The sequence below is a fragment of the Echinops telfairi genome, unplaced genomic scaffold, assembly GCF_000313985.2.
Source record: "Echinops telfairi isolate 266 unplaced genomic scaffold, ASM31398v2 ScPeMD7_5868;HRSCAF=6743_0, whole genome shotgun sequence".
Lineage (NCBI taxonomy): Eukaryota > Metazoa > Chordata > Mammalia > Afrosoricida > Tenrecidae > Echinops > Echinops telfairi.
The window spans coordinates 18,675,270-18,696,284 of NW_022109767.1; the positions used below are offsets into that span (position 1 = coordinate 18,675,270).

At 38.8% G+C, this 21,015-nt stretch overlaps 1 protein-coding gene across 8 annotated transcripts in view; it reads right to left on the reverse strand.

Moving 5' to 3' along the window:
* Positions 1–21,015, reverse strand: part of GRIA2 (glutamate ionotropic receptor AMPA type subunit 2) — a 164,821-nt gene that overhangs the window by 5,195 nt on the left and 138,611 nt on the right. The window contains exons 13-17 of one of the 8 annotated variants that reach the window (XM_004708730.2): positions 9,986–10,233; positions 8,942–9,082; positions 8,428–8,542; positions 7,148–7,282; positions 4,020–6,641 (exon numbers count right to left, since the gene is read on the reverse strand). In XM_004708730.2, coding sequence (XP_004708787.1) covers positions 6,477–6,641; positions 7,148–7,282; positions 8,428–8,542; positions 8,942–9,082; positions 9,986–10,233 — 804 coding nt within the window. In that variant the 3' untranslated portion in view covers positions 4,020–6,476. Of the gene's footprint in view, positions 1–4,019; positions 6,642–7,033; positions 7,283–8,412; positions 8,543–8,941; positions 9,083–9,985; positions 10,234–21,015 lie in introns of those variants that run through there. The other 7 variants (XM_045295740.1, XM_045295741.1, XM_045295742.1 and 4 more) reach the window with 7 other exon arrangements.

The window sequence follows — 21,015 nt, forward strand, 5'->3', positions numbered from 1 at the left end:
GGGAGGGGAGGGAGGGGGAGGGAAAAAAGGAAAATGAGCAACTAATTCTAGGAACCCAAGCGGAAAGTGAATTTTGAGAATGATGAGGGCAACACATGTATAAGTGTGTTTTACACAAATGATATATGTATGGATTGTGATGAATTGCATGAGCCCCAATAAAATGATTTAAACAAAAAAAGAAAGAAAATGCTAAAAAGCAAAGATGCCATTTGTGGATAACGGTCTGTCGAATCAAGCATTGGTATTTTCAATCAAGTCATATACAGGGTGGAATCTAGAATGAATGAGGAATAGTATAGAAGAACTGATGAATTTGAATGATGATGTTGTAAAAATATTGAATAAACCATGGACTGCCAAAAGAACAATCAATTTATCTTGGAAGAAGTACAGCCGGAATGCTCCTTAGAAGCCAAAGTGGCAAGAAGGACATCATGCTTGGCAAAGGAGAAGGTGAGGGAAAAGGAATCGGCTCAAACATAGGAATGTTTGTGAGAATGGTGCAGAACAGAGTCAATGTTTCATTCTGGCCTACATAGGATCTTTATGAACCAGAACCTTCCCAATAGCACCTAACAGTAGCAACACCATAAATTGCAAATTAAAACTGGTTTTATATATATATACACACACACACACACACATATGTATATCTATACATATATCTTATGCTACAGATTCAAAGCATCTACTTATTTTATTTGAATTAAAGAAAAGGGAAATTTTTGCCTGGATCACACTTTAAATTACCTGATAGAATAATATGTTGTAAAAAGCCATACATAATGGACTCTTTCCACAGAAAGCAATTTAAATGCCCAGGAATAATTTTTAAGGTACAGATAAAACTTGTGCTATTTGTTTAAATGATCTAAACCATTTAAACTTCTAGTGTCTTATGAGATAAGGAATGGAGAAAAAGGAGAAATAAAATGATCTTGTATTCTCTCTCTTTTTTTAATGGGATGGCCAAATAGTATTAAAATAACCTTGTGGAGTTATTAAGTTGTCAAGTCTTTACTGAATTTTTAAAAATGTATTCACGACAACCAAAATATTTAGTTTGCACACAGTGTAAAGTCACAATGACTTCTTTGAAGCATGGGTGTACTCATTCATTGCTCACTAAATATTTTTAAACAAAATAAAAAACTTTAAAACTGTTGAATATGGTGGTGTGAAGAGCTAAATGGTTTAGCATTTTAGCATATACTTAAATTAGAATTGCATAAATATCAAATTATTGCTTTTGTAAAAATCCTTAGTTAAAATGACCAAGAGATTTAGTTTCTCACTAGTAATCTTTTTCAGTAAAACAGGAAACAAACACATATTTGAAGCATGTAAGCCTAGACATGTAGACTATTTGAAACATGTTACAGAGGACAACACTGAACATACAGGTTGGGGAGAGGAACCTTCACGCCACACCCACACAGAAGCAAAGCAAGAAGGAAACAGATAAAGGGATGGTCTAGACCCCCCATCCGTACACCAAGCCCAGAGGATGACATCCTTCCACTGAGCTGCTAAGACACAGAGAGACTGTTGGGCCAACAACAGCTCAAGACATATTGTGCCCTCACTGGAGCGTACCTTGACAGAGGATAACACTGGGGACAGAGCTGGGAGTTAGTCTTGACTGAACTCCCCCTCTGTGCCCACCCCACCCCCATCCCCCTGGAATGGAGAGAACCAAGAAGGGAACGTAACACATCTGAGACTGGAACAAAGCAAAGCCACGAAGCCCCCTGAAGAACCCTGAAAACAGACTTCCGGCTAGGAGGGACAGCTCACGGAATCCCCCCAGGACCAGTGGGGAGATAGTCATAAAGGTCAGTGGACAGACCTAGAATGATGTGTTTTTTCTTTTTTTCCATCTTTTGTTTTCTGTTGGCTTGGTCTATGTCATTGTTGTTTGGCCTACTTATATAAGACAGGCATGGGAAAGAAGCAAGCTCGAGGAGAAAGCAACAGGACTGATGGTCCTGGAGGGACTTGGGGGAGAAGGAGGCAGGGGAAGGGAACAGTGAGCAAACAACGCCATAGACAGGGGAACAACTAGGGAATTAAAACCAACAATGAGGAGGATGTAGTGATCCTGGGGGTGTTGGAGCAACAGCAATCTAGCTAAGAGGAATCACTAAGAGGTGGAAGAAGGGCAAGCATGATGGTGGGGCAGAAGGAAAATAAAGGGAAACTGAGGACAAATCTAGGAAGCAACGCTGTGGATAGAGGTATAAGCATAGCCATGCACATATATAAATACATTACTTCATAAAAATAGAGGTATTGGCCTAGGTACATATGGCAATACACTGAGGTAGTGGACAGACTTCGGACCTCTGCTCATACTCTCTCTTAATGCAAGAATACTTTGTTGTAGCAACCTGGCATTCTGTGATGCTCATCCTCTCAGCACAATCGCTGAAGACAAAATGGGTGCATAAGCAATTGTGGTGAAGAAAGTGGATGGTGCCCAGCTATCAAAAGATATAGTGTTGAAAGTCTTAAAGACTTGAAGTTAAACAACTGACCACCTAGCAGAGAAGCAACAAGCCCACATGGAAGAAACACACCATCCTGTGTGATCCTGGGGTGTCCTCTGGACCGGGTCACAGAGATCAGAACACCCCAACAAAAAAAAACAACCACATTATTGAGAATGAGCAGGGTCAATGCAGAGACCCAAAGCCCATCTGTAGACAATGGGACATCGACTCACAGAGGGGCCACAGGGAAGGGATGAGTCAACTGGGCACAGTAAAGCACTGATGAAAGACACAATATTCCTCTGGTTCCTTGAGGCTTCCTCATCCCCCACTCTCATGACGCCAGTACTGCCTTTCACTGTGGGCTGGACTGGAGCATGTGCACAGCTACAGGTAAGAGATAAGAGCTCAGGACACACGGAATCCAGGAACAAGAATGAGAGCAGCGATACCAGGAGGGTTGGGGGAAGGTGGGGAGAGAAAGGAAGAAAGGGGGAACCAATGGCAATGATCAACACATAACCACCACCAGTCGGTGGAAGATATGAAAATAATAATAATTTATAATTTCTCAAAGGGTCACAATGGGCAGGGGGAGGGAGAAAAGAGTAGCTGATACCAAGGGCTCAATAGAAAGTAAATGTCTAGAAAATAATGATGACAACACATGTACAAATATGCTTGATACAACTGATGTATGGATTGTTCTAAAAGCTGTCAGAGTCCCCAATGAAATGATCTTTTAATATATAAAAGGAAAGAAAACGAGGCAGTGCATTGGGGAAAAACACACAAACAACCCTTGTCACCTGATCCCTCCTCTGTGCACTTTGGGCCTGATCTGGTTGTCAATATTTTCTGGGTTGCCCAACCCCCAACCATAGTGGGTTTTATCCCTGATGCATTTTGTCATTGTGGGTTGCCTTCTTGAATCTGTTTTCCGGTATATGAAATGCAAACTGATGAACCTATAGACATACGTAGAATAAGGGTTCCCAGAGGTAATGTTTGGGGAAGTGGGGTGGTTAAAGGGGAGCTAATATCAAGAAGTTCAAGAAGGAAGAAAATGTCTTGAAATTGACTGTGATAGCAATTGTACAAATTTGTCAGTGTTCGAACTATGGAATGGTATGATATCTGTAAGAGGTCCCAATAAAATGGTTTTGAATTTTTTTCGGAAAAAAAATAAAGTATGTCATTTTTTCTGTTCTTCCATATGACTCGTGATAATTACACATGGTATTTTTCAGCAGGGGGAGCTATCATAAAATAAGCATAGTTAACTGACAGTTTTTTTCTACATACACATAATACTTTGGGATTTAGTATATCAGAATTGTTTGTCATTTTTTGCCCTACTATGTTTATGCCTACATGATTTATATAAACTAAGCAAAGATGGCTTCTTTGCTGTTCAGTAGAAACAGTTGAGTTGGTTTGGAATTATAGTTAAATATACTTTTTTCCCTTGTTATTATTAGCTGGAAATATTGTTAAATAAAAAATAAAATGAAGATCTTGGCCTTTTGTAAGAACATGTTTTATGTACGATTGAAGTTTTTACAACACTCCAAAAATTCCATCCAGTATTAGATTTAAAAATAAAATCAAAAGCATTTTCTGACACAGTACACATGGAAAAATTGGAAATCCCAATATTTTCAATAGAAGTTGTAGAAAGTGTATGTCTCCTTGGATATTGACACCCACTTAACACAGCAGAAAATGAGGTACTATACTACTACTGTAAACAAAAAGTACAGTAAATGACCGTTGTAAATTTACATAAGAATATTTCATAAACATTTTGATATTTTCATAACAGATTTTATATAAAATGAATAAAAAAACCTTTAGACAGCTGTCATCATTCTTACTTGTTCACTTTTCACTTATATGCACACATACGTTTATATAGCAATATATTGATGCACCGTTACATGGATATTAAACTATGAGTACTGCTTGTAACTGAGATGTGCATTGTCCAATCAACATTATCCATAGCTGAAATACTTTTACATTATGTTTTCTTGTCATGTTGTATCTATAAAAACATGAAAATATAACTTTACATTATTTCAGTTATTTACATTAATTTGAGCTTGACAGAGTAAATTTATAAGCTACAATTTTTAGAAGAGTAGGCCCAGAGGTACAATGAATAACTTTGATATAATCATCTCTTTTGCTTTGTTTTTAAAAACTCATTGTAAGTTCAATAAGGAAAAATTAGTCTGCAATTTGGTCATTCTGACATTTATCATTGAAATTAAAAGTGCACCTCCAACATTCCTGATGAGGAGAAATGCACTGAAATTATGCTGATTTATCTTGAAATTTATGGTCTTAGGGACAATTAAATTTAGAAAGAATATCCTGATATAATCTTCCACCATCTTTAGTGCAAGCAGTTGCTGTTAACTCCTACATTTCTCTTTCCATTCTATAAGATAAAATAGAGTACTTCAATTGCTCTTAGTAAAATACCAAATGCTACACCAGGGACTTGCTTGCGGAAATAGCAAGACTAAGAAGGCTTAAAATAACTCTTGGACTTCAATAATTCTTTGCTATCTTACATTCATTTTATTAGGGAGGGCACTAACAATAATTAGAGATCTTTTGTGGAAAGAAAGATTACTCTTTTAAAATTTTTGGCTAGAGAAATATAAACTCTTCAGTCAAAAGTGACGTAAAGGTGGGTTTCTCTCTCTCCACACTGAACATATTATTCCACCTGAGGAGTGAATACGGATAGTGTATATTAGGGCCGTGTTTATTGATGGTGGCAAAGGGAAGCAACCCAATTATGGGTGATCCCAAAGTGCTTAAAATATTCAGAATATATAAGGTCTGTGAGGCTTCTTATGATTTCAAAAACGAAAAGCAGATTTAGCTTCTTAAATTTGACATCTGAGCAATCATTGAATAGGCTGCCGTCAAACTATTTTGACTTCAGTTACAGCTAATGCTTCTCTGCAAACGCAAATGCTTGGAAACCTCACATATTCCATTACGTTTCAATATTAGCTTTTAAAATCCACTAGCATATAGCTACATAGAGACATGCTCATGTATTAGCATGTATCACTGCATTTATCGTCAGACAGGTCAAAAACAGATTTAATTATTATTTTGAGGCTAATTGACAGTGGAAAACCTGGCCTTCTCGAAGGGACACCTTTCTCTGAAGACCTAGCAACGTATGAGTGTCTGCAGACTCACTTCATTGATGACCAAACTGTAGATAAGTAAAATTAATTGGACTACTTGCAATTAAAACAATAGAAAATGTTTATTTCAAATGTCAAGCATTGCCAAGTAATTGTTTTATATTAACACCAAATGTTAAAGAATAGGATACATTAAAGTTTTAATAACAATATTAAATTACAAGATTTGAATCTCTTCTTTGTTTTCCTTCCTTAGCATCTACATATTTGGCTTTGGAAAATGTGGAAACAGACACCTAAAGCCTTGTTAAATCACTTCCGCTTCAGTTTCATGGTTGGTCTTAGCCAACCAATATGGAAGCAAATTTATTTAAAAGCCAGTTTGTGAAAATACCTAAAAATATTGTTTGGGGGGGGGTTTATTCATTTTAAATGTTTTTTTTTCTTTTTCTTATAAAACATGTCACATCTTGATGCAGTTGATGTCAAGTGTGCTTACGTCCTTATGAATCAAGAGACTAACAAGAGCGGCTGCAGAAACGTGTTTGTTGTCTGTACAAAGACTTCGTTTAAATGAGAGTACTTCCAGTTTCACGGTGCATGTCCACCAAGCTTCATGGGGAACTCGAGTAGAAAATCGTGTGGTACTTTTAATTAGACATTCCTTACGATTCAAGATGAACTCCACAGAGTTAAGAATTCTTGGCTGAAAGAATAGTCTTCGAGATACTCGATGCCTTTTACCACTTTGACAAGAAACACACAGGAAACCCATTGTGTAAGGCACTCAAAAGGTTCTGATCAATCACGAGATACCAGTCACACTGACATTCATTCCCATGCCAGGACTCACGTAAGGGACAGCATGCACTGCTTTTGGAAAGTCTGGAGTCATAACACGTCCATTTTCTCCAGCACTTCCTGTAATTGACAGCCTTGCCTTGTTCCTCATGGCATCACTCAAGGTCATCTTAAAATGAGAAAGAGGAGGAAAGAAAGAAAAAGAAAGCCATACGTTACGGTTTTTAAATGTACCCGAGGTCAAGGGTGGTGTTATTTTTGAAAAGTTTAATTTTATCTGAAAGCTTCTAGCAAATGAAAGCAAACAGTGCGAAGCCGAACTACAAATCATAAAGCACAATGATGGCAGGAATTTGTCCACATTCACCCAAGCTTTGGGGCCATTAACAGGAAGATAGACAGCTGAGCTGCAGGTTAGTCCCTGATCAGGAACATGGAAGAACATGAACAATACAACAGGCTGATCCATCGGCTGCCTTCCTCATTCAAAAGAGCTTAAGGACGCAACAATACAGCTAAAACGTGCACTTAGAGAAGTTTGTATTAGAGCCTCGTTCCTACCCCCTAAATTTTAACACTTTCGATGCCATATACGTTGTAACCTTCCTTATAAGTTGCAAAATTCTGTGAATTCTGCGAGGAAGATGGGTTAATATTCTGTGCATTCTTTGCCACCTTCATTCGTTTCGCCTCGGCCCTCGATTTGTAACAGAATTCAATCAAAGCCACCAGCATTGCCAAACCAAGGCCCCCGACAAGGATGTAGAACACTCCAGCCACGTTGCTCAGACTGAGGGCACTGGTCTTTTCCTAAAGAATGTATATGAGAAGAGGTTATTAGGGAGGAAAAGTGGTGGACAGAAATGAACAGCAATGTCACAGAGCATTATCCTAGGAACAACCTATTCACACAATGCACACAGTTGGAGAAACAATGGATTTTCTCTTGGATGGTCCATTTTGATAACAGCTACTGTGAGAACATAAAATTTAATTGAAGATTCTGTTGACTCAACCAGATATTTTCAGTGAATACACTGGTATGCGTTCATTCATTTTTTTAGAAAAAGGTTTTTTCCTGGCTCTGTCAGTTGCGACGTGAAATTTATGAATAGGTATATTCAAACACCATGGGGAAATGGAAGGTACAAGACAATTTCTTCATCCTATAAATAATTTAAGGCTGATAGCAAACAGGGGTAAAATAAAACATACGGGTAAAATTGTGGATGCAAGGTTGTATTAACTATATTACTGACTTAGTAGAGTCTTTAAGACTGACCAAATATTAAATCCTCCAAGGTTCTAAAATTACCAAGATAGAACGTCATCTGCTGGCTGCTGGATGGTTCCAGTACATTCATTCTCTTTCCAAGTGGTCTTACAATTCCAGTGTACCATATTTGATCATTTGAATTCCAATATCCATCCCCTCATCGTTCTCTCATCAGCTATACTACTTGTCACAACAAAGCGTTGCCATTCAATACAAACAGAGCACACAGGATGCACATATGTAAGTTGGCCAATCAGCAATACTATGGAGGTTGCAGTTGCGCCATTAAAACAGACCAAAAAAAAAAAACACACAAAAAACCCAAAACACAACCCACACATCCCTATCATCACTTCATCTTAAATGTTTCTGAAACATTCTCATTAGTCTATTTACTCTGTTTCAGTGTGTTGCTGTTTCATGCATTAAAATGTATGAATTAGACATGAACACAGACTGAAATAAAGAGAGTGAATGCATATGCTCTACTTCAAAGAAAAAACGAAAACAAATCAGGAACTCTGCAGGCATGACCAAAACATCTTACCAATTATACATCTCATGCTTATTTTCATTTACATTCTCTATTAGATGGGTCATTCCCACTTAACACACTTGTGCTTTGATTTTGCTGTTTGTGGTTCAGCTTGTGTTGCACATAAAACCTGCAGCGACTGACCTTACTTCCAGAGTCCTTGGCTCCACATTCCCCTTTATCGTACCACCATTTGTTTTTCAGCTTGTCTAAGACGCCTTGCTCACTGAGTTTCAGTACTGCAAGATTTACTGGGGTTCTTCACGTGGGAAATAACATAAATAACATTATCAATGTTATTTTATGTTATTCATGACATAATACCGATTCAAGAGCTTTGTCATAGCGATAGCCATTGGTGCGCCATTTGGCCTAAGCAAATGGTTCCGATTTGCAGAGCCAAATGAGCATTAATGTATCGCTGGAAGTAACCAGCAGGTGCAACAGTTTGGAATAAATCTATTTGTTAACTTTTTTTCTCCCCATAGACTATGGGAAAAGAGCAGGAAAGAGAAGCGGAGAGAGAGAAAGAAAGAAGAAAGGAAGAGAGGTGTCCTGATCATCCAATTGTACTCGTCAGCCTCGCGTTGGAAACTCGGTGGCATGGTCCGCCCACACTGTGCATCGCTGCTGCTTACTTGGTTTTGCATTAAGTTACCCATCACTTTGCTCCCTGGGGCTGACCTTGGAGTCACCTCCCCCGCTGCCGCACTCTCCTTTGTCGTACCACCATTTGTTTTTCAGCTTGTCTAAGACGCCTTGCTCATTCAGTTTTAGTACTGCGAGGTTAACCGCATTTCTTGAAACGATAAAACATACTTGTCAGACAGGGTGAGCGAATTGGAGACGTTTTGTTTGTGGTCATTGGTTTTTCTTTTGCTTCTGTGGCAACTCTCGTCACACAAAAAGGAAGTGGGAAAAAGGCCACGCTCAGGTGTGACTATGAATAATCGGAATCTTTGGGTAAGGTGGTAGAGCGTAACGGAAAGTAAATAAAGGAAAGAGTGCTAATACGGGGAGTTCTAGCATCTACAGCACCGTACTCACATCCACAACAAATAAATAACAGTGTCTTGAATGTGACTCCACTAAAAAACACAACAACAATGAAAATAGGAATACAAAGAGTTAACTACATAGTAAGGAGATTGGTGTAAAGAAATTCAAGGTGCATTTGACTTTCCCGGTGCATATCCCTCTGTCAAAAGTGGCATTTTTAATCCGTCTGTTACTCTGATTGATTTTCAGAGTTTTGCTATTTGTTTCGCTCTGTAAGCACACTGCTGCTTTCAGAAACAAGAGATAGGCTCGTAGATGACATAGTTAGCTACAAATATGGGGGAAATATTTCAAAAAAGGAAAATAAAACTAAACAAAAATGTATTCCTTCAAAACTAAAACAAAAATATATTCCTTAAAATAAAACTAAACAAAAATGTATGCCTTAAAACGTGTTTTAACTTCTTTAAAAAGGGCTGTTGTAAAAGCAAAGCAAAATCAAAGGAAAGAAAACTTTGTCTGATAGATAACAGTATCTAAATGTTCAAAAACATTGAGAAACTCTTGGGGGGTGGGGCGGTCATTGTTGTGATTGTGAGTTACCTCATCTCCGTATACAAACCGTGAGCTAGTCTTAAAGATACATCAGGGTAGGTGGGATACTATAACAACATTTAGCATATTGTTATACTATTCCACCCACCTTAATGAGGATCCTTTAGGTGTTGCAATTCCATAGCCTTTGGAGTCCAGGTTTCCACCAACTTTCATGGTGTCACACGGCTTCCTTTGCTCAATGTACTCATTCATGGTGGACTCCAGCAAGTAGGCGTATTTCCCTTTGGATTTCCGCACTCTGGCCACCCCTTCGGCTGTAGTCCTCACAAACACAGAGGGTTCTGCGCTTCTCATGTAGGTCCACATTTTATCAAACACTGCGATTTTAGATCTCTGCAGAAAACATACACAATGGCACAAGAGAGAGGTTAGTGGTAACTCTGGACTAGCGCAAGACAAAATGGAGAGGGTGACAGTTCAATAGTAATCACAGATGCTGTGAAGAATATGGAATTCTCCATCTTCTGATATTTTCATCGCAATTCCAGGATCATGTCAAATACATTTCCTTTATATTTTCAGGGGCCTCACATGTCATTTTGTCATTGCAATTTTGAGTTGAAACCAAAAATATTGGCATACTAGAAGCAAGTTGATATACTCACAATCTAATATAAATTGAAAAAAACACTTTATATTAATTCTAGGAATATTTCACATCAAGAGACTCCAAAATTGAATCTTTACAAGGAAATTCCTAAATTATGTGTCCCTGATTAGTGGCAGGACCAGAGCCTGTGTAATGCTGATGGGCCTGTATTGTAAGTTGTGAGACTTTAACATAATGTCCTATTATCTGAGGAATGAAGAAAATCATGCTGGAAATCTGATTTTCATTTCAAATATTCTCCAAATAAAATAGATTTTTCAAAAGGAACTGTTCTTTGGGTACAGAAACCTTTCAATTTAATCGGTATTTCTTTCAAATATCCAAATACAGTTTATTTCACTAATTTCTGGAGGAAAAGCAATAAAATTATGAGTGACAGATATGAAAGAGGAGCAGCAATATTATTAAAGAAATATTTATCTTAAAATTAATTTTCTCAAGAGCATAGTTGTTGTAGTTGTTAAGGGCCAAGTGGTGGCAAAAGCATAGATAGCTGAAAGAAAACCCGTGTAACACAGGCACAGGTTGCTTATTGTATTTTACTTTATTGTGCATTGCAACTATTATCTTTCCCCCTTTCTTTTTACAAACTAAAGGGTTGTGGCAACTCTGAAGTTAGCAAGCCTATTGGTGCCATTTTCAATACTATGTGCTCACTTAGTTTCTCTGTCATATTTGGGAATTCTGCACATTTCCAACTTTTTCATAATGCTATTGCACTACAGAATGATGTACAGACATAATTTTTATAAGCACTAGGAAACAAATAAATAAAAATACTGTGGTTTGCTTTATTTTGATATTCATTTATTTCTGTGGTCGAGAACCAAAACCACAATATCTTTCAGGTATGCCTGTATTATCTATTGAGAGTTAAAAGCACTTGGACATAGACTGGAAAAGTAAAAACAATTGAATACCTATTTACTTTTCTATCTCAAAATTTCTGAACTGCTTTGAATGCATTTTAAGAAGGTACTGCTGCATAAATCCCTCTGTTATTCTAATGTAGGAACCTTGACATGGAAACTCGACATTGAAAATGAACTTTTTAAGGTCATGTGGCTTTTGTATGTCTGTTTTCCCTTCTCTGAGGAATTTAAAACACAAGATCTTTACTCTAGGGAAAGCAAAGCTAAAAGCACTTATTCTTAGCAGACATAGGACGTAAAACCAAATTTGTTTACAATGTTACTTTACATATTCAGGCAGTTTCACATAGGAGAAAGCTTCAAAAAGTTCGTGGAAAATTGGAATCCAAAGACAATGAGATTCTTCCACAAATGTTTTGAAGTTTCATTATATGAGATCATCACATATTGGTGAAAATATATGGGCAAGTGTAAATAGAATATGTAGTAAACTTGTATCGCTGAGGATTATAATACAACTAATTGATATAAGTGCTGTTGTGTTGAAATAAAGCCCATGGGGTATTTCGAATGTCTGTCCAATGGTCTCCATTGTGAGAAGCCCCTTATGTCCTGCAAAAAGACTCTTTCACCTTAATGCTCTCTATGTTGTAAGCTTATTAATATTGTCCCATGTACAGGCTGAGATACAGGTAGTTGGGTGGAAGTCAGACAAAACCCAAGGAGGTACATGATAACCCAACACAAAGAAGGGGAAAGGGCCCGGAAAACCGGTAGGTGGGAGGGAACACAAAAGAGGCATGATAGCATGAGGGAGCAGGGCACTACCCCACCCAGGGGGAGAGTATTGGTTATGTCTCCAGAGAATTGGGCGTGTACATACAGACCCCACCAAGGCACACCAAACCAGGAGGGCAACGTAACCACATGGGGAAATCCATGAAGAATGGGCTACAGGGCAGGCCCCAACCGGAGCCAAACTGGTCCCCTCCCTAGAAGCATGTATGACAGAGAACCACACTAAATCTACCGGTTGGGGAGAGGGTTCGGCATGCCATGCCCACACAGATTCAAACCAAAAAGGAAAAAGAGAAAGAGCCAGTCGGTCTAGATCCCATATTGGCACACCAAGTCTGGAGGATGCCATCCCTGCACAGAGCTGCTAAGGCACAGAGAGGATTGTAGGACTCACCACAGCTCATGATATGCTGTCCCTTTACTGGAGCATACTGTGACAGAAGACAATACTAGGGCACAAGGCAGGGAGGTCGTGCAGTCTGAACCCTCCATGGCGGGGCAAACAAAGAAGGGAACATAAGAGATCAGCAACTGGAGCAAAACAAAGCCACAAAGCCCCTAAAGAGTCTCCATAAATAGACTTCAGGCTAGGAGGGGCAGCTCCCGAAATTCCCCCAGGACCAGTTAGGAGATTGTCATAAAGGTCAGTGGCAGACCTGGAATTATGTATCTTTTTTCTTTTTTCCTTTTTTTTTCCAAACGTTTGTTTTCTTTTTGCTGTGTCTATGTCATTGTTGGTTTTTCCTACGTATATAACATAGGCATGGGAAGCAAGCTCGAGGAGAAAGCAACAGGACCAATGGTCTCGGAGGGACTTTGGGGGAGAAGGTGCCAGAGTAAGGGTGTGGTGAGTAAACAATTCCATAGACAGGGGAACAACTAGGGAATTAAAATCAACAACAAAGAGGAGGTAGAGATCCTGGGGATGATGGAGCAACAGCAAGCTAGCTAAGAGGAACTACTAAGAGGAGGAAGTAGGGGAACATGCTGGTGGGGCTGGAGGTAGGTAAAAAGAAACAGAGGAAAGATCTAGGAAGCAAAGCTATGGATGGAAGTATAAGCATAGTTGTGTAATTATATTAATCCATAAAAATAGAGGTATTGGCCTATGTACATACATTTACATGGCAATACACTGAAGTAGGGGGTGGATTTGGGGCTTCTGTTCATACCCTCCCTCAATACAAGAATACTTCGTTCTAAAAAATTGGCATTCTTTGATTCTCACCCTCCCAGCACAATCGCTGAAGACAAAATGAGTGCATAAGCAAATGTGGTGAAGGAAGCAGATGGTGCCCGGCTATCAAAAGATAGAGTGTCTGGGGTCTTAAAGGCTTGAAGGTAAACAAGTGGCCATCTAACTCAGAAGCAACAAGCCCACATGAAAGAAGCACACCAGCTTGTGTGATCATGAGGTGTCATCAAGACTGGGTAACAGGCATCTCTGGACCCATAACAAACAAACAAATAAAAACATATTGTTGAGAACAAGGGGAGGTTGGAGCAGAGACTTAAAGCCCATATAGAGACAATGAAACATCCCCCCACAGAGAGGTCACAGGGAAGGGATGAGTCAACCAGGGTGCAGTAAAACACTGATAAAACACAATATTTCCCTGGTTCCTTGAGGCTTCCTCACCCCCACTATCATGACCCCAGTGCTGCGTCTCAATTCAGACTAGAAAGGAGGATGTACACAGGTATAGATAAGAGATAAAAGCTCACAACACATGGAATCCAGGAACAGTTATGGGAATAGTGATACCAGAAGTGTAGGGGGAAGAGGGGAGAGGAGGGGAAATGGGGAACCATTCGCAATGATCGACACATAACCACACACACACCCCGCAGGGGGAAGAACAACAGAAATCATGGGGCAAGGAAGACAGCGGTTGGTGTGAGATATGAAAATAATAATAATTTTGAGAATGATGAGGGCAATGAATGTACAAATGTGCTTTACACAAGTGATGTATGTATAGATTGTGGTAAGAGTTGTATGAACCCCTAATAAAACAATTAAAACACAACAACAACAAAAAATTATCGAACTAAAAAAAATTATTGAACTAAATGTGAATAGGATGAATCTTCCTTAAAAAAAAAAAGAAGATAATAATTTATAATTTATCAAGGAGTCATGAGGATGGGGGTGGAAAGAGGGAAACAGAGGAGCTGATACCAAGGGCTCAAGAGGAAGTAAATATCTATAAAAGAATGATGGCAACATATATACAAATATGCCTGATGCAATCTATGTACGGATTGTAATAAGAGTTGTAAGAGCCCCCAATAAAATGATCTTTTAACAATAAAAAATGTATATAAAACAAATAATTCATCATGGCCAAGTGAGATTCATTCCAGAGATGCAGGAATGGTTCAACATCCAAAAGTCCATCACTATTACTCACTACATTGACAAGAAAAAGGATAAGAACCATATAGTATGCAGAAAAGCATTTGACAACATCCACCCCAATTTGTATTTAAAACACTAAAGGAGATAGGAATGGAAGTAAAATTCTTCAATATAATACAAGCTATATATGAAAAACCAATAGCCAACATGAGAGTCAATGGGGAAAAGACAAAAACAACCTGACTGAAAAAGGGGAGCAGACAAGGATGCCCCTTGTAGTCACCTTTATTTAACATTGCCCTGGAGGCCCTAACTAACAACATAAGGCAAAGGAGAGACATTAAAGGTATTTGTCTGGGGGAAGAAGAGCTAAAACTATTGTTATTCGCAGAGAGTATGATTTTATATATTAAAAAAAAAACCCAAAAGCTCCGGAAGAGGAGTGTTGGAAGTGTTAGAGGAATGTGACAGAGTGGCAGCATACAAAATCAACAAACAGAAGTCTATCAGATTACTATATACATTGGATGAGACCACGGAAGGACAGATAAAAAATGTAGTACTCTACAAAATAGCCAAGCACAAATTGAAATATCTAGGGATATACCTAACTAAAAAAAACCCCAAAGATTTGTACGAGGAAAGCTACAGAACACTATTACAAGAAACCAAGAGTGACCTCCACAAATGGAAGAAAATTCCATGCTCATGAATTGGAAGACTCAGTATAGTAAAGATGGCAACTAGTTTAACACTATCCCAACACAAATACCAACATCTTTCTTCAAGGAACTGGAAAAACTGACTACCAACTTAGTATGGAGAGGAAAGAAGCCCAGAATCAGCAGAGGTCTCCTTAAGAAGATGGACAAAGTTGGAGGTCTTTAACACAGATACTACTTATTATACAGCCACAGTGGTCAAAACAGTGTGGTACTGCTAAAACGACAATTACGGAGACCGATGGAAATGAACAGAAAATCCAGAAAGACCTTATTACTAAAATATACAATACTTTACTAGCCTACAATAAGAAAAAATCAAATAGCCCATTGAGGAGATGGGCAAAAGACCTGAAGAGAAGTTTCACAAGGGCAGAAATCTGAATGCCCAATAAATATATGAGAAAATGTTAGTGACCACTAGCCACAAAGGAAATGTAAACTAAAGCAACCACAAGATACCACTAACACTCTCAAAGATAGCCCAATTAAAAAAAATCAGAAAGTAACAAGTGTTGGAGGGGTGTGGTGATAGGAACTCTCATGCACTTCCCTGTAGGTATGTGCAGCCATTATGTAAATTGATCTAAAACAAATGGAAATTGAGCTACCATATGACCCAGCAATCCCCTTACTGGGTATATACCCAGAAGTAAAAAATAGACCACAACCAGGCATCTGCATTCCATGGGTCATAGTGGCGCAGTTCATAATCTCCAAGAGTTGGAAACAAATTTCCATCAACTGATGAATGCATTAAAAAACTGTGGTATATGAATACAATGGAATTACTACTCATCCTAAAAAGATGTTCTTCATGCAAATCATGGGAAGTACATCATTTCATGGGAGGAATTGGAGGAAATTATGCAAGACAAGTAAGCCAAGCACGAAAGAGCAAGTATGACATGAGTACCCTGGGATAGGCTTAAAAGGCGCAATGGGCATAGGGGAAAAGCCACTTAGTGCATAATTCCTAAGGCACATCCAGGTACTCTGGCAGAGTTCAGACCCAAGCCAGGGATACATATGGCATCCAACCAAAAAGGAGGGGAAAAGGAAAAAAAAAACCACCAAAAACGGATGGGGTAGTGGGGCAAAGCGTACTAACCTACCCATCGGGAGGGTGTTTATATTTTCACAGGAAAGGGAGAGAAGGACCAGATCTCATCCGGGTACACCAAGCCTTGAGGCCAGCATATCGACATGGAGAAGTGAACTAACAAGAGAGGACTGCAGGACTGGCCCCAATCTGAGCTACGTTGATCCCCCCTCCCTAGAAGAATGCACTACAGAGGGCAGCACTGAAGGTATAGCCAAGGGAGAATGGCGAGTCTGTCCAGATCACACAGGAGCAAACCAAGAGGTAAAGGGGTGGAGAGGAGGGGTGACAGAGAGAGAGAGAACCGCATCATGGCCCACCAAGGCTCGAGGATGGTTTTCCTGCTCAGAGCAGTCAATGCACAGAGAGGACCATAGGGGCCATCCCCACCAAAAGACACAATATCCCCTCACTGACCCACAGTGCTATGGGGGACAGCACTGAGACAGTGTGGGGAATGGTGTCTCTCGGGCCCCACCCCCTACACTGAGGCTAAACATGAAGTAAACGCAGCAGAGCAGCAAGGAGAGCAAAATAACAAAGTCTCCGAGGAATCTCAAAAATAGACTTCCGACTTATGGGTCAGGGCTTGGTACTTCAACAGACCTGATTGGAAAACGTTCATGTGTCAACAGACAGACCTGAAACTATTTATAGGCTTTTTTAAATGTCTATATAAGATAGTTGGGATAAACAATACCAAGGAGAAAACAATGGGACCAACAGTTCCGGGGAGACAGGGTAGAGGAGGAGGAGGGGGAAATGGAGTCAACATATTCAGGGACAAGGGAACAGCAAGGGATCTGAAAATCAGTAGCAAGGAGGGCATAGAATGCCTGGTGGGATTGGATCAAGTGCAATGTAGCTGAGAGGAATGACTGAGAGCCGAATGAAGGTCGAACATGATAGTGGGTCAGGAGGAAAGTAAAAAGAACTAGAGGAAAGAACTAGGAGGCAAAAGCCATTTGGTACAAATGAGGTACAAATAGAGGTACAAATATAGGCATTTATATGTAAATATATTAATATATAATGATATGGATATTGGTCATGGTACATATATTTATATGTTAATTATTAAAGTAGCAGATGGACATTAGGCATCTACTCTAGTCCTCCCTTAATGCAAGAACACTTTGTTCTAATAACCTGACACTCTGTAATACTCACCTTACCAGCACTATTGCTGAGGACAAAATGGGTACATAAGCAAATAGTGAAGGAAGCTGATGGTGCCCAGTTATTAAAAGATAAAGCGTCTGGGCTTTTAGAGGCTTAAAGTTAAACAAGCAGCCACCAACAGGGAAGCAACAAAGCCCACATCAGCCTTTGTGATCACGAAGTGTCTATGGGATCAGGTATCAGAAGATTCAAAAAAAACAATTATATCGAGGCAAATGAGCGGGGATGAAGTGGAGACCCAGAGCCCATCTGTAGACAATTGGACATCCCTTCACAGGCGGGTCACAAGGAAGAGATGAGTCAGTCAGGCTACAGTGTTTTACAGATATAAAGCACAACAGTCCTCTAGTTCTTTAATGCTTCCTCGCACCCGTCGGCCCACTCCACACCCCACACACACTATCATGAGCCTAGTTCTACCTTACAGATCCAGCTAGACCGGAGTATGTACATTGGTACAGATAAGTGCTCTCAACCCCGGATCCAGAACAGATAAACCCCTGGGGAACAGTAATGGGAATAGTGAGACCATGAGGATAGAGGGAAGGTGGGGGGAGAAAGGGGGAACCAATCACAATGATAGTTGCATAAAATCCCCTGCCCCAGAGGGGGACAAATAACAGAAGTAGGGGAGAAGGGAGACAGCAGATGGCCCAAGATATGAAAATAATAATAATATATACTGTATCACGGGTTCATGAGAGTGGGGGTGTGGGGGAGGGAGGGAAAAATGAGGAGCTGATACGAAGGGCCCAAGTAGAAAGAAAATATTTTGAAAATGATGATGGCAGTATATGTGCAAGCGTGTTTGATACAATTGATGTGTGGATTGTTATAAGAGGTGTAAGAGTCCCAATAAAATGACCTTAAAAAAAAAGTAATTAAAGCAAAAAGCATTATTTCTTTGTATAGAGTCGCTAATAGTACACAACTAGGGTAATTCACAAATAACAAAATCCTGAGTGTGGTACTAAAAATAATCATTCATTGTGGCAATGGTTTTAAAAATTAAATTTTTTTCTTCGAAAGAACAAGAACAGTTTATGTTAGTTTTATTAAGAGACAGTGTAAAGGATTTGTGCTTATTTGTTTATTAACATTATGTCAGTCTTAACTAAATAGGTTGTCAGGTGATGCCTAAATATTGTATTTTTCTCCAACACCACAGTAATCAGCAAAGTCAGTAGGGGGAAAGGGATCCAGAAGCACTAGAAGAACCTGTATGATAAATTATGGCAACTTTCTGCCAAACTAATTTGGAGGACAGTGCTACTTTGACCTTACATGTAAGCTACTGGACTACCTGGTGCCCCTCACTGGTGAGCACACTTCATCCTCCTATCCCCTCCAGCCTTTTGACCATTTTTTTAAAGTATATGTACGAATGGCTAAGACTAATAAAACTGGATTTTTTCCAAGCTAATAAAATCCATGGGTTAACTAAGGTAACACATAAATAATATTCAGCTGTTAAAATATTTGAGTCCAACAATTTGGGTTACATGTACACATTGCTCAAAGATAAAAAGCATCTAGAAAACTGAAGCAATTTTTGGACAATTTGTGCAAGCACTGATCAAATTGCCTCAATTAGCCCATTTGTGTAGATGCGTGCCAGGCAATGTCTCCTAACGAACGTCTAAGTTAGAAATATATTTTTAAATCAGGGGATAGGAGAACAAAGAGAAAGCAGATAGACTTTTCAAATCAATCACTCCTTTTCCTATCATTGGAAATATTAGTCTGCATTCTAGGTCCTGAGAGAAACAAACTATGCAATTTAAAAGGAACAGGAGGGACCAGACATTACTAGTTGCCAACCAACAGGACATAAAATGACACTAGATAAATTTTTTTAGGAATAGTTCTTAGGAATATTTTGTGCCTCCCATTTTTCACCTTTCCTTCAAATTTCAGTAGAACTTTACATTGAATTTAAATAGCGCCTTGATATTTAGTTTTTTCCTTTCTTTTAAAAATTTTCAACAAGAGTCTCAAAAAACTTGACCCTGGATGGCAATGAGTAGTTTTAGGATGCAAAGACAACAAAGAAAAGTGTTTTATATTAAACTTAAATGTTATATCAATAATATCCATTCATACCAAGGAAGTATGGTAAAGGAAAGTGAATTTCATTAGGCCAACATCTGTCTTTGAATTCTACTAGTAACTCTAGCTTAATTTGGTATAAAATTCTTTATTTATTGTAGGTCTTAAGGAGTTAAGGTTCTTTAAACATAGCTATTCAATTTCCTTTGCATGGTCTGATATTATTAATAGACACATTAATTTTGACTACTATTTCACCAGAAATAGTAGTGTAACATTTTAATATTGCCTAAAAAGGAAATGGAAATTGTCTAATGTGTAGTTTTGATCCATGCAAACTAAATAGATATGACATAAATATTACCTAACTGAAATGACTTAATTTCCTGTAGAAAAAGCCAACAGACATTTTAGTTTAGTTTTATTCCTTCCTCGAGCACAATAATACAGACATCATTTTTTCTTCTGGGCCCAAGGTCAGGAGTTAGAAACGACTAGCTGCACTGCAGGAGAAAGATGGGGCTCTCGACTCCCATAGTCACAATTTCAAAAACCCACACAGGCAGTTCTACCCTGTCCTACAGGGCCACCATGATTTGGAACCAACTCCACAGGAATGAATTTGAGATTTTTTGACTTCTTTAAGGGAAAAAACAAAGTGTTCTTAAAAGGAAGTAATTACTATTCTTGAGGAACAAAGATCCCCACCCCTGAAATTATTTGGGAATATATGTGTTACCTTGATACATCTTTCACTGATTAATGTTAATACTCACAGAATTCACTCTCAAACACACACACACCCCCCCAAAAAAAAAACCCTAAAGTATCTACTAACTTCTAACAAAATATGGGAAGACATAAATATCTCAGCTAACAACATTTTCCTTAATGGAAATTAAGGTGTTTCAAAATTTCTGACATGATTTGACACCATAACTGCATTTAAAGACGCTGAGCTCTCTGTTGTGTATGATCCCTACTATTTTCTTTACTTCAAACAAGAACAGAGATAATTTTTTAAATGGTATTCTCTTTTTCCCCACAAGAAAAGTCATATTGAAGCACTGAAACAACTTACAGGAAGGCACCTACTTGAAAGTGAAAGAATTTGACCTAAATGGAAATATTACTATGGCAGAGACCACTTAAACTTCCTAGTCCATGTGGTTGGGCTGCTATAAAAATGTATGCTTAGGACAAAAGGTAAGTGTTATTTGCTTTAGGATTTCATTGTTCTGCCTGTCCATTAGTAGTCTCCTTTGGAACACATTCCATGGTTGATTGCTTCATTATAAATTCAACAGAGACTCAAATTGTCCCTGGAAACCAGGAGCATTGGCAGGCAATGAAAGAACCTCACACAGGTCTCATGTTCTCATCGTTTGCTATTGGCAAAGTTGCAATTCCTACAAAAA